General features: G+C 47.0%; 1 protein-coding gene across 1 annotated transcript in view; it reads left to right on the top strand.

Moving 5' to 3' along the window:
* CCDC12 (coiled-coil domain containing 12) overlaps window positions 1–10,099 on the top strand; it is a 22,630-nt gene extending 12,531 nt beyond the window's left edge. Inside the window, exons 4-8 of the mRNA XM_087917125.1 lie at window positions 4,770–4,849; window positions 6,438–6,499; window positions 6,620–6,654; window positions 7,166–7,242; window positions 9,229–10,099. Coding sequence (XP_087773251.1) covers window positions 4,770–4,849; window positions 6,438–6,499; window positions 6,620–6,654; window positions 7,166–7,242; window positions 9,229–9,308 — 334 coding nt within the window. The 3' untranslated portion in view covers window positions 9,309–10,099. The remainder of the gene's footprint in view (window positions 1–4,769; window positions 4,850–6,437; window positions 6,500–6,619; window positions 6,655–7,165; window positions 7,243–9,228) is intronic.
* The last annotated feature ends 4,477 nt before the right edge of the window (window positions 10,100–14,576 follow it).

Genomic DNA, 14,576 nt, shown 5'->3' on the forward strand with positions numbered 1-14,576 from the left:
TCTGCTGTCACCAGGTATGGCAATTTCAACGATCCACGCTTTTTCTTCTCCACAAACGTGATATCTGGGGTATTGTGTTCCCAAACTTTGTCAGTCTGTATTCGGAAGTCCACAGTAGTTTGCATGCTCATTTTCGACCACTTTTTCAGGCTTATGATCCCACCAGTTCTTTGCTACAGGCAGATGGTAGTTGTGACACAAGTTCCAGTGGACCCTCTGAGCGACTGTGTTGTGATGTTGTTTGTAGTCAAGTCTGAGTTTTTCCCTTGCAGCAGCTCAGTATGTGATCGGCGGTTCCGTCCGCTTCTTTGCAGAGTCTGCATTTGGGCTCATCAGCAGATTTTTCCATTCTGGCTTTGATTGCATTCGTTCTGATGGCTTGTTCTTGGGCAGCAAGAATCAGGCCTTCTGTTTCGTCCTTCGGTGTTCCATTGGTCAGCTATAACCAGGTCTTTTCCTTATCTACTTTTCCTTGGCTCTTTCCAAGGAACTGTCCATGCAGTGCTTTGCTACACCAGCTGTCAGCCCGAGTTTGCATCACTGTTTTCCTATATTGATTCTTGCTTTGCTGCCCTTTGAGCAGCTTCCTCTTGTTGATCTCCATCATAGCTGGTTCAACACCGTCTTTCACATAATCTGCCAGAGCAGATGCTTCTCCTCTTCGACTGTCTGCTTCACTTGCAAAAGTCCTCTGCCGCCTGCTTTTCTGGACAAATACAGCCTGTCAACGTGCAGCTCATAGCGTATGGTCATCAGTTTTCTTGTTTTCCTATCCAAGCTGCCCGGCTCTGCCTGTGTCCAGTTTATGATCCCAGCAGTACATCAGATGACGGTTATGGTGTTACCGCCATTCGGTTTGCTTCTTAGAAGTTTTCTGACCCTTTGTGCGTATTCTTTGCTGACCACATTTTTCACTTGCCCGTGCTTGATATTGTCCAGTCCAGATAACATCCACTGAACAAACAAATCGTCCTGCCTACAGTAGAGCAGTCACCGTAACAGAAGAACTGGGGATTCAACAGCCGCAGCCCCTGCTAGAAAACTGACTGGAAAACCACAGTGGAAAATCAGGTTGGAATTGAAAATCAAGAGCCTGCAAGAAGATGCCAGCAACTTTGAAGCATTTGTAGGAGGAAAAGCTGAAGAACAGCCAGGTCAAGAAACATCGGATAAAAAAAAATATGGGCTTAGCACACAAGAAAAATTCACGAAGCATTGGAAATTGTGAAGCAGCAGATAACAGCAACAGCCAGAAAAATGGAAAGATAGGAAGCCGGAGTCTGAATCAGACGGGGGGATACGAAAATGGGAAAACATAATAATAATAATAATAATAATAATAATAATAATAATAATAATAATAACAACAACAACAACAACAACAGCAATAACAACAGCAACAACAATAACAATAAACAAAAATGTTGTTGTTGTTGTTATTATTATTATTATTATTATTATTAGGTTTTTGGAAAATCTTCAGTCTTTTCTCTTAAAATATATCCCCCTCCCCTTAGCTGGGAAAGATTACAGAAAATCCTCAGGTTACGACCACAACGTGGGTTGTGAAGTGTGCTGTGCTTAGGGTTATGACCTTTGTTGCCACAGTTGTTAAGTGAATCCCTGGAGTTGTTCAGTTAAACAGCCTGACCTCTTTTAAAGTGTTCAGTGGTGGAGTTCCCTTTTTTTAAGGGATACGAAGTTAAAAGGTCGAAATAAAAGAGCCAGTTTGGCGTACCAGGGGACAAGAAACCAGGGGACGGTGAGTCCTAGTTCCACCTCCTGAGCAAAATCTGGATGGGTGTCTTTAGGCCGCTCCCCAGGAGACAGGGAGTTCTAGTCCTGGCTTAGGCATGAAAACTGGCTGGGTCCCCCTCTCTCTCTCTCAGCCCAGCCCACCTGACTGGGTTGTCATTTTGGGGGAAATAGGAGGAGGAAGGAATATTAGCAGGAGCAATAGACCTTAGACTTATCTACCGCTTCACAGTGCTTTCCGGCCCTCTCTAAGCGGGTGATAGAGTCAGCCTCTTGCCCCCAACAAACTTGCCCCCAAACAGTCACTCGAGCCATTCAGGATCAAACTCTTGGCAGTGGGCAGAGTTAGCCTGCAATACAGCATTCTAATAGGAAGGAAGGAAGGAAGGAAGGAAGGAAGGAAGGAAGGAAGGAAGGAAGGAAGGGCAAGAGCAAGAGCACTTAGACGTATATCCCGCTTTATAGTGCTCTCTTAAGTGGGTGTCAGCCTCGTGCCCCCAACAATCTGGCTCCTCCTTTGACCCACCTCGGGAGGATGGGAGGCTGAGTCAACCTGGAGCCTGGTGAGGATCGAACTGCTTGCAGAATCAGCCTGCAGTGCTGCATTCTGACCACTAGCTCTTAGCTCTTACTACCTACCTTCGCTGCCTTGAGTTCCTTACAAAGTAATAAAGGTGAGATAAAAACCTTACGAATAATAAAATGGCAACATATCCTGTTGCTGGCTATTCTGTTTTGTTTTATTTTTTGCTTAGCAATGTTAACAAGCCAACCACTGTTTAAAGGTTTCCGAGACAAGAATAACCCAACTTTTATGGTTTTTTTCTAAGCCCTTTATCATCGGCCGACTTTTAAAAGTGTGTTTTTTTTATCCCATCTGAACTGCTGCTAGCTGAGCCTTCTTTCTCCTGGCCCTGGGATTCTTCAGATTCCGATTCTGCATGGAGATAACTTTATTTTTAGTTCTGTTTCTGTTTGTTGCTCTGTTGGCCTCTTCACGTTCTCCTTAACGGGGGAGGAAAAGAAAAGGAAGGTGACTTAGCCATTTTGCAGGAATAACGTTCGCTGCAGCCTCTGGTTCGCTGTTCCGCATTCCTCATCTTTGAAGGGCTGTTCAGGCGAGCGTGTTTATCCATCTTCCAAGCTCTTTCTTTCTTTCTTTTTTTAAAAAAATTTGAGTCCCAGAACAGGAAGCGTTTGCAATCTGGGGAACATTCCAGCCTTACCCCTCTTAGTCTCCAGATAAGGGAAAAGTGAAGGGCCTGAATTGCTCTAATGTTTCTAGTTTCCTCGGCAAGCTGCCTGATTTCCAGGCTGCTGTTCGTGTGCTGCAGGCCGTCCCATTGCCTTGCCTTAAACGATGCTGGGAGTCTCGGTGTAGAGACTTTGGGGAAATTGCAAAGAAGAGCAACTAAGTAAAAGGCCTGCAGACTAAAACACCTTGAGAATGGTTGCAGGAACTGGGTTTGGTTAGCCTACAGAAAAGAAGGACCAGGGGAGACAGGATAGCAGCCTTCCAGCATCTGAGGGGCTGCCCCAAAGAAGAGGGAGTCAAGCTCTTCTCCAAAGCCCCCGGAGGCAGGACCAGAAGCAACGGGTGGAAACTCATCCAGGGGAGAAGCAACTTGGAACTTAGGAGAAACTTCCTGACAGTAAGGAATGTGTGGCAAGGAGTATAAATATTTCCATTCCCCACCACCCAGTCAGAGCTGAAGAAGCTTCTTGGAGGAGAAGTGAAATGTCTTCAAAGAAAAAAAACCAGGAAGTCCAGTTGCCTTTTGGGAAAAAAAAAAGGCACTTTTGGGACAACCGTGACCTGGATGACCGAGAACATCCAGATAGACTTTAAGAAGAGGTTGAACTACCATTTGGTTGTAGTGCTATAGCAGGGGGTCAGACTGGATGACCCCCAAGGCCCCTCCCAGCTCTCTTCCCATTGAGAATTCCACCAGTGAAGCTTCAGAGGAGCTGAAGGAAAGGGTGATGTCTCCACCTAGTGTACAGCATGAGGATTGCAACCATTTGCGGATTAACTCCGCCGGTTTCCCTCCCAGCCGCGCACGGATTCCTTCTGCGCATGGACCAAGAAGGCTTTTACCCCCCTGGCAGTAAATTTCCTGGAGTTGGGTGGAATTCATTTCTGGTTTTTTTTTTTTAAATCCATATTTTTTTTTGTTTTATTCAGAAGCCTGAAATGCAAAATTCCAGAAAAAATAAAACAGAACTAGACAAGGACGTAAAAAAAAAACCCCGGAATTAAAAAGAAAAGTCAAAAGCACGTATTAATTCCCCTTAGCTGAACACTAACAAATCTGTAGCAACCATAACACCCATAGTCCTCGACTTACAACCATTCATTTAGTGACTGTTCGAAGTTACAACTGCACAGAAAAAAGGGACTTGGGACTGTTTTTCACACAACCGTTGCAGCATCCCCGGAGTCACGTGACCGAAATTTGGATGCTTGGCATCTGACTTGTATTTATGACAGGTTGCAGTGTACCAGGCTTGCGTGATCCCCTTTTACGACCTTCTGACAAGCAAAGTCAGTGAAGAAACCAGATTCATTTAACAACCGTGTGACTAACTTAACAGCTACAGTGATTTGCTTAACAATTGTGGAGAGGGGTGGGGGAGAAAGGTTGTAAAAATCACTTAACAAATACGTTGAACTGAAATTTGGGATTCAATTGTCGTAAGTTGAGGACTACCTGTAGGGTTGGTGGAAAACCAAGGACAGGGAGTCCTTGACTTACGGCCGCAATGGGACCAGGTTTTCCATCACTAAGTGGTGCGGTTTTAAAGCGCAACTGCGTTGTTTAGTGACTGAAATCCCTGCAATCTCGGTTGAGGTCGTTAATTGAATCCCCCAAGCAAGTCACTGGGAAGCCGGCGGGAAGTCGCAACTCCAACCGGGCACAATTGCTGCAAATTCAGCAGCGCACCTTCGTTGGCGGAGGGAGCCTAATCGTCTCTTTTTTTATTCTTTTTCTTCCCTTCCTTCCTCTTTTTAGGGACCTGAAGTTGCGGAATTACATCCCGGAAGACGAGGAGCTGAAGGAAAGAGTGGTGCCCAATGCCAAGCCAGCTTCAGGTAGCTCAGTACGGGGAGACACGGGGGGCTCCCCGGTGGTCGGTCTGTCTCCTCCGGGCCTGTCTGGCAACAGCCAACCAGGAAGCCGGCGAGGAGGACAGCGTGTCATGGTCCTTTTTTAAAAAAAATCTCTTTCTTTCTCCTTCTTCTCCTGGTCTTTCTCTCCTCCTCCTCCTCCTCTTGTATCTTCTCTTCTTTCTCCGTTTCCTTGTTTGTCTACTCCTTCTGCATCTTTTTTTCTCCTTCTCCATCCTCCTTTTTCATTTCTTTGTCCCCTTCTCCATATTCCTCACTTTCTCCTCTTTCTCCTCCCCGTGTATCTGATTTCTTCTTCTTCTTCTTCTTCTTCTTCTTCTTCTTCTTCTTCTTCTTCTTCTTCTCCTCCTCCTCCTCCTCCTCCTCCTCCTCCTCCTCCTCCTCTTCTTCTTCTTCTTCTCCTCCTCCTCCTCCTCCTCCCTCCTCCTCCTCCTCCTCTTCTTCTTCTTCTTCTTGCTTTCCTTCCTTCCTTTTTGCTTTCTGCCTTCCATTACTCCTCCTCCTCTTCCTCTTCTTCCTTTCTTTCCTTTTTCCTTCTTCCTTCCATTCCTCTTCCTCCTCCTCCTCCTCCTCCTCCTCCTCCTCCTCCTCCTCTTCTTCTTCTTCTTCTTCTTCTTCTTCTTCTTCTTCTTCTTCTTCTTCTTCTTCTTCTTCTTCTTCTTCTCCTCCTCCTCCTCCTCCTCCTCCTCCTCTTCTTCTTCTTCTTCTCCTCCTCCTCCTCCTCCTCCTCCTCCTCCTCCTCCTCCTCCTCTTCTTCTTCTTCTTCTTGCTTTCCTTCCTTCCTTTTTGCTTTCTGCCTTCCATTACTCCTCCTCCTCTTCCTCTTCTTCCTTTCTTTCCTTTTTCCTTCTTCCTTCCATTCCTCTTCCTCCTCCTCCTCCTCCTCCTCCTCCTCCTCCTCCTCCCTCCTCTTCTTCTTCTTCTTCTTCTTCTTCTTCTTCTTCTTCTTCTTCTTCTTCTTCTTCTTCTTCTTCTCCTTCTCCTTCTCCTCCTCCTCCTCCCCCCTCCCTCCTCTTCCTCTTTTCCTCCTCCTCCTCCTCTTCTTCTTCCCCTCCCCCTCCCCGTCCCCCTTCCTTCTTCTTCTCCTCCTCCTCCTCCCCTTTCCCTTTCCTGTACCAGGGGAAAGGAACCAAACCGATGCCCTCCTTTGAGCCTTAAGGCCAAGGTAGCTGGCACCTGCGAGGCACCTGCGAGGCCAGGACCCTGAAGGGGCCCCCATGACCCACTTTCCCTTCTGGGGGGGCGGGGGGGGCCTTTCCGGTGTCCTACCTCCAACCTGGGGTTGCCGTCCTTTTCCTCTCCGGCATCCGTTCTCCGAAGTTCTCCCTTCCCTCCCAAACCGGCGCTCCTCCTTCCCCGCCTGCCGAGTCCTGCGATTCCCAGACCTGGAGGGCACCCGCCTGCAGGTGGCTGGCTCGGTTCCGGCAGGGAACAAACCCCGACGGGGCCCCGGGGACAGGACCTCTCGGCACCCCAGTGGGCAGGGGGGGCGTCTCACCCTTTCACCCGCTTCCTTTCCACGTCTCTCATCCCCGTTTCCTCCTCTCTCCAGTGGAAGACAAAGTCAAGGAGCAACTGGAGGCAGCTAAGCCAGAGCTGATCATCGAAGAAGTGGTAAGGGCTTCAGTCCCACGGGACCCCCACCAAGGTCCTTTTGCCGAAAAGTGGCTCTTAAAGAAGGGTGGGGCGGAGCTTTCCTCATTAACCCCTCCCCTTTATTTCTGTCCCTTGTAGGACCTGGCCAATCTCGCCCCCAGGAAGCCGGACTGGTGAGCAGGAACGTTTATCTCCACGGACAATACAGGCAGAATTTGCTTTTTTAAAAAAAGGTCTTCCTGCGTCTGCCGTGCGGCAGTTGTGACTCTTTGTGTGCATTGGAAGGTTCAGCTACATCGATTGATTGCTAAACACCTACGTGCACCGGGAGGGAATCTTTAATCTCCACGGATTCATGACTGAAAGCCCGTGCGCAGGAATTCCCTCGACTGCTATTCGATAAGGGGCTTCCGGGAGGGTTGGACTCGTTTTCTTTGTGGCTATATAGTGATTCTAGGCTGATTTCCCCTTTACACACACACACACACACACACACACTGGTTTTGCCTGCTCTTCTCCAATTAGAGGAGGAAAGTTACGCTTAGGATCTTAGCTCTGAGCTCAGTTGGCATTTAAAGATTGGATAGCCGATAGGGAATAACAGAGTTGAAGGCCTTCTAGTCCAACCCACCCCCCACCCGGAGTTTTGATTCACTTCATTTCTTTTCTTCTCTCGTTCTCCAGGGACCTGAAGCGGGACGTGGCCAAAAAACTGGAAAAATTGGAAAAACGGACCCAGAAGGCCATCGCTGAGCTGATACGTAAGTCTGGTCCATGGGGTAGAAACGTAGTAGCGCCCAGGTCCATTTTGTCATTCGTTTCTCCCCCCCAAAAAAGTGCTAAAAAGGCGCTGGGCTTTCTCGTTTTTTCTTTTGAAGACATTTCACTTCTCATAGAAGGAGCTTCTTCGGCTCTGGCCGGATGTTGGGGAATGGAAGGATTTCTGCTCCTTGCAGACAAAGCTGGTCATTGGCATCCTTTTTAGGGAGTCACTGAGGCCCCCTGGAGCTTTATCTGTGTCCTCGGGGTCAAAATAGTGCAGATCTGTACATTGGTGAACCAAAACAATCACTGTCACGCCCCTGGTGGGGTCTGACTCTGAGGGAGAGGAGGAACAGCCGACAGGGAGTGGGAGTGTGGCTCCAGAGGTGGTGGAGGAGGCTGGGGAAGGGCAGAGGCCGGCTGGGCAGTCAGAGGAGGACCCAGGCCCATCCCCTCTCCATCCTAGGGCACGCAGGGAGGAGAGGATCAGGGAAAAGCGAGGCCTACTCAAGAGGAGATTACCACGATCCTCCTCGGGGTTTGCAGGTGGGAGCTATGTATATAAGTTTGCAACTGCGCAGTTAGAATTGCTGGAGTCAATTTAGTGTTCACCTTGAAAGAGGCTTATCTTTGCTGGCGTTCTTCCCATGGACTTTTCTCGGTTATTTTCCTGGCGTTTATAATTAGTTATCTCGGCTTGCTTCAGAACTCTCATCAACGCGGTTTGTTTTGGTTTTGTGTTTGCCTCATTATTTACTTTTGTGACTTTAAACTGTGCCCAATAAAACAGTTGAAGGCTTTAATATATGGTTTGGGCTTTGGGTTATTTTGAGAGACTACAGGTCATCACAGGGTCTATATGTATCAGGTACAACTATGATAACCTTACAACTTTTTGGCAGATGTTGTTTATATTTGCTTGACTTCGTGTCCTCAGTGGAGAGATTTGAGAGATCTGTGTCCAACAAGCCCTCCTTCCCATCCAACATTGGCACTCGTTCCTCCTTTACTGATTCTTTGGATATTTCTACCCCGTGATACAGATAGTCCTCAACTTAAGACCGTAATGGAGCCTGCCCATTATAGTTGTAAAGCAGGACACCACGTGACCAGACCCATTTTTATGACCTTTTGTTGCAGAAAAGACTACTGTCATAACACAAACCCCGCAGTATACTACATGTGTTTTTGCCAAAATGCTGGTTTTTTTTTTGGCAAAATTGTCACAAACCAAGATCACGTGACTCCAGGATGCCGCAAATGGCCACAAACGCAGGTTCACTATGTGCCCAAATTGTGGTCACATAAGTAATAACAGGGAGGTGTAGCTATCAGAACTTTGGAACAGGCTTGCAAGTTCCGGAAATCCTCAAATTTCGACTGCCATCGAGCCCAAAATTTCCATCGCTAGGTGAGACAAGTGAGTTTTCTCCCCATTTTACGAACTTCCTTTCCACTGTTGTTAAGTGATTCAACTTAAGCTTAAGTTACTGCAGTTGCTACTCCATCCCCCGGTCGTTAAGTGAATTGACTTTCCTCGTCAGACGGTCGCCAAAGGAGATCCCTTGACTCTCCAGGACCGTCGTGAATACGAGCCAGTTGCCAAGCAAAATCATTTGAATTTTGATCAGGTGATCACAGGGATGTTGCCCTGGTCACAAGTACGGTGAAGAATGGTCACTAAATGAACTGTTGCAAGTCAAGACTCCCTTTGTCATGAAATCTGTGGCTGCTTGTCTTGTTCTTTTGACGAGGACGAACCTCTTTTGATGGAAAATCGGGGTTTCTTGGATGCCTCGAAGCCTCTGGCGGGCCCTTGCTTTGAGGGTCAGGGTTGGGCTGGTTCACACTGGTTCGAGCGAACCGGTGGCTAATTTTACATCCGATTCGCCAAACTGGTAGTCGCTATGATTGGCTGGCCCTGCCCACCCTGGAGTCCTCTCTCTCTCTCTCTCTCTCTCTCTCTCTTTTTCTCTCTCTCGCAGGAGAACGCCTGAAAGGCCAGGAGGAAGAGCTGGCCTCGGCCGTCGATTTGGCCAAGCAGCAGGACAGTGACTCGGATTGAGGCGCCTCCCAGAAACAAGATTCTCCTTGGGGTCCTTCAAGAGGAGGGTCTTCCCCTCCTTCACGAGAACCCCAGATCTGAGCTCCCGGAGCCAACAGGGAGCCCCAAAACCACGTTTTGCTGGCAAAGGAAACCTCGAGGCTTTCTTCAGACACGCCGCTCCTCCCGCCAAACTGTCGCCTTCCTTTCACGGGGAGAAGGGGGACTTCATGTTCTTGCGTCTCTCGGCTTGGCTGCTGCCTCTCCTTCCTCTTGGGGCCAGGCGCCAGCGGTGGACCTCAAAACCCAGGGAAAGCAAGGTGGGAGGATTTGATCCCACATCTTCCGTGTGACTTGCTAGGCAGATGGGCGATCCTTGTCTTTCTTTTTTTTAAAAAAAACTTTTTTATGATTTCCAAAGTTCAAATTATAGAATAATTTGAGTGGGGGGTGGAAAGGGGGGAAAGCAAACAAGCTAAGAACCATCAGACAGATAATAAACGTTTAAGAAACAGGTGCGTAGCAAGAGAAAAAAAACGACAAATATGTCAGCCACACAACAATTGTGTCAAGTTTATCACGGTTTTTTTTAAAGCAGTGTTTTTCACTCTAAGCCGCTTTGAAGAAGTGAGGGCTTCAATTCCCAGAATTCCCCAGCCAGCTGCAGGTTACAAGAAAGACATTATTTTACAAATTTCTAGATTTCTCCAGGCTGTCTGACCTCAAAAGCGTATGTGACAAATGAAGGCTGATTGGCGCGAGCGTAGTTCGGTCTTTTTTTTTTTTTATCTAATAAAATGTTCTCCAAGCGATTCTCTGATATCTGAGCTGTCCGATTTTGTCCACTTGAGTTTGGCTGGGTTGGAAAATGCAGAATTTTGTCTTTTTTTTCCTGCCCCCCCCTTTTTTTGGGGGGGGCTGTGTGGATGACTTCCCAATCAAAGTCATCAATCTTCTAAGATAGTCCTTTACTTACAACCACAACGAAACCCCAAGTTCCTGTTGCTAAGTGAGACAGTTAAGTTATTTGACAGCTGTTCTTGCCACAGTTGTTAAGTGAATCACTACAGTTGTTAAGTTAGTCACTCGGTCGTTAATTGAACCTGGGCTTCCCCGTTGACTGCTTGTCAGGAGGTCACCAAATGAGCCACCATCATAAATTCAGGTCAGTTGCCAAGCATCCGAATTTTGATCATGTGACGCGGAAGGGGGGGTGGAATTCTGCAATGGTTGGTCGTAAGTGAAAAAGGGTCATAAGTCACTTTCGGTGCCGTTTGGTCTCTAAACAAATCATTGTAAACCAAGGATTAGATCGTATTTATTTCCCTGCCTTGTTTTCCTTCTCTTCTCTTCCTCTCTTTTTTTTTTTCCTCTTTTTAAAATTTTAATTTCATTTTTCGCTATTTCTTGTTTCTCCTAGGATTTTTTTTCACCACCTCCGCAGAGTTTTTTATCCTTATTTAGCTAATAGTTAAAATGTGAGATAAGCCCAATCTGGTCTCAGGTGCCCACGAAATCCTTCTACGATTCTCACCCAGGATAATCTCCTCGGAGAACAGAGGTTGCCAGATCCAGGTTATCTGTGTGTGTGTGTGTGTGTGTGTGTGTGTGTGTGTGAAAGACCCTGAAGCTGTATTTTCCTGTGGCTTAAGTCGAGTTCAGGTAGCCCTTGATTTACAACGGTTCATTTTGTGACCGTTCTCAGTTACAAAGCCACTGAAAAAAGGACCATGATCCCCTTTTGCGACCTTCTGACAAGCAAAGTCAATGGGGAAGCCCAGATTCACTTAACGACCCCGTGAGTAACGGCTGCCGTGATTCACTTAACAACACTGGCAAGAAAGGTCATAAAACAGGGCAAAAGTCCCTTAATAAATGTCTCACTTAACCACAGTAATTTTGGGCTCAATATGTGGCCGTAAGTCGAGAACTACCTGCGTTATATTTTCGAAACGTGCTCGGCGAGTCTTCAAAACTCCGTCATCCTCTGGTAATTCGGGATATTAGCCAACCCGGAAGACTAATTTAACTTCTGAAGCGGAGTTGCGTTTGTTTTGCCTCTGGGATTTTGTGGGTTGGGAAACACTCAGCCACACCCTCGTGGCAGTTGCCTTACTCCCGAGTCGTTTTTCCCCCCTCAGGGCGACTTTGAGCGGTCACTAAACGAACAGCTGTAAGTCAAGGGTTGCTTATAATATTTTGGACAGACTCGGTGACCTCGAGAGGAGAATGGTTCTCACGGGCTAAAATGACACAGGTTACGCAATGCTGCACCTACAAAGAGAGAGAGAGAGGGAGAGGGAATAAGAATGGAAGCGTCACCTGTTCCAAACAGAAAGGGTGTGTTTAATTTCAGGTATTTCAAATGGCAGGAAGGCCCCAGGTTTAGAAAGCCTGGGGTTTTTTTTACAATGAGTTGGGTTAACAACTCGCAATACAACAACAGACATTCAACACAAAATGCACCGGGGTTAAATGTGGCACTCTCATTTTCTCAACAACCAACGAGACAACGATGATTGAATGCCTGAACCAGAAAGGAAACCAGGCCTAGAGGGTTGTGTGAATTTACACACATACACACCCCGAGAGGGAGATAATCCTTGACTTATGGCCACAATTGAGACCAAAATCTCTGTTGTTTAAGAGAGACATTTGTTACATCTTACTTACCTGCGGTAGCTAATCGTGGTTTGCCTCAAAAGGAACCAAGGCAGAATCTAGTAATTACAAGCAGGGCTCAACTTACAACTGCAATCAGGGCTTCCTATTGCTAAGCACGGCAGTCGTTATGAGTCACCACACTCGTTAAGTGAATCACACAGTCGCTAAATGAATCCCGCTTTCTCCTGTCGGAAGCCAGCTGGGACGGTCACAAACAGTGATGACGTCGTGCTGCAGCCGCCATAAAGTGAGCCAGTGTCCGAATTTTGACCGTGAGGCTAGTTGCCAAGTGCAGCAAGTTTTGAACTCAGGACGGTGGGGTAGGCAGAGACGGTTGTGAGCACAAGGATTGGTCATAGGTCACTTTTTCAGCACTGTTGTGACTTTGAGTAGTCACTAAACCAGGGGTCCCCAAACTTGGCAACTTTAAGACTTGTGGATTTCAACTCCCAGAATTCCCCTGCCGGCCATGTTGGGGAATTCTGGGAGTTGAAGTCCACACGTCTTAAAGTCGCGAAGTTTGGGGACCTCTGTACTAAACAAATAGTTGTAAGTTGAGAATTGCCTGTGAGGCCAGCAAAAGCATCCAGATGAACATAACACCATAGAAGTTTGTTAAGAAAACCACAAGTGTCCTTCTGATGTCACCAGGGTTGAATCTACAACACCGGAGATGTTCGGTTAGCTCAGCTGACTCAACAAACCCTGATTCACGGGGAAACTTTGTCCATGTTTCATCCTCGTGAACACCGACCTACTTCCCGCTTCCTCTTCTCCAGCCAAAGGATGGTCAGAGAAGAAAGGTGTCCTTATCTCCTCACCGAGCAGGGAGGGTCTCATGTCCTCCTCCGTGTCCCGTTCTTGGAGGGCCTCAAGGGCGAGACCCAGACGGGCGGAGACGGCTTGGCAGGACTCAAAAATAATTTTCGGCGCCGTCCCGTTTCGCAAACAACGATTCGTCAGCTTGGATGTCGAAACGCCAGGGTGGGGTCCTCCAAAGACAACCTTGAGTCATGACTTTCTTGCAGGCCAGAAGGGAGCTGGAGGTTGTGACACTTTGTGTGCGAACTTCTCTTCCGGCGGGCCAACCCCAAAGGGATCAGGGCAGGCCCATATAAGCGTGAGAAGCACCGAGGAGGCGCTCACAACGCCTGCGATCCCGGAGAGTTTGTGGGTCTCGTCCAGGATTACGGGGAAGAAAACAAACCATGAAGGCTTCTTGGCTCGGCTTGCTGGTGTTGGCCACCTTCTCGCTTCTCCTGGCAGCTCGCTCTGAGGAGGCCCCACCTGGCTCCGGAGCACCTGAGGTGGTGGAGTCCCATTTGGAACCTCTGCCTGTAAGTATATGGGGCTCTTTTTTGGGTCGGCCGGGGCTGATTTTATTAAAACTTCCAGCAAAGAGGCATGTTAAGAAAACAATGGAGAGACAGAGGAAAAAAATTAAGTGTAGGTGTGGAACGGTTTACTTTATTGTCATTGCAGCTCGTATAACGAAATCAAACACCATCTTCAGGGCACATCATGACCATGAAAATAAACAAACACACATCCTTCACCCTCCACACATTGAACCGAAAACCCCCGACAGCACACCAACACTGCACTATACAGCAGAATCCAACAGAGCTCCTGCCCTGGGATAGACGCTGTTTTTCAGCCTATTTGTCCTTGTTTTTATTATCCTGTACCGCCTGCCAGATGGTAATAGTTCAAAAAAAGGCTGGTGCCCAGGATGAGGTGGAACTTTGAGAATGTTTTGACCTTCCTTAAGGCAGCGGGAGCCATAAAGCTCTTCCAAAGAGGGGAGAGGGCAACCCAGGATCCCCTGAGCAATGACGTTCACCCTCTGGAGTGGCTGTCCGATCTGCCCCGGTGCAATTGGCAAACCATCCACAGGTGCAGTAAGTTAAAATGCTCTCTCCCTGGTGCAGCGGTAGAAGGTCACCAGCAGTTTTCCATTCCATGGTTGTTTCCTGAGAAGCCTCAGGTGGCATAATCTCAGGTAGTATAATCTCAGGTAGTATAATCTCAGGTAGCATAATCAAAGCTGCCCTACCAGGAAAGATCTTGCTTATTAAAGGATCTATTCTCTTTTGGGGGGGGTGGGGAGCGTAGACTGAAAATTCAGGTAGTCCTTGACTTACGATAAAAATTGAGCCCTGTTGTTAAGTGAGACAGTGGTTAAGTGAGTTTTGCCCCATGTTACAACCTCCTTGCCACAGTTAATCAGTATTTCAACCACTTGTCTGAAATGGTCTATGGCTTCCTGCCTAAGCAGGGGGTTGGACTAGAAGACCTCCAAGGTCGCTTCTATTCTATTCTATTCTATTCTATTCTATTCTATTCTATTCTTATACTTATTCTTATTCTTATTCTTATTCTATTCTATTCTTTTTCTTATTCTTATTCTTATTCCCTATTCTATTCTATTCTATTCTATTCTATTCTTATCCCTTATTCTATTCTATTCTATTCTTATCCCTTATTCTATTCTATTCTATTCTATTCTATTCTATTCTATTCTATTCTATTCTATTCTATTCTATTCTATTCTATTCTATTCTTATCCCTTATTCTATTCTATTCTATTCTATTCTATTCTTTCTATTCTTATCCCTTATTCTA

Source organism: Pseudonaja textilis, chromosome Z (genome assembly GCF_049901715.1).
Source record: "Pseudonaja textilis isolate UNSWEBS1 chromosome Z, rPseTex1.2, whole genome shotgun sequence".
NCBI lineage: Eukaryota > Metazoa > Chordata > Lepidosauria > Squamata > Elapidae > Pseudonaja > Pseudonaja textilis.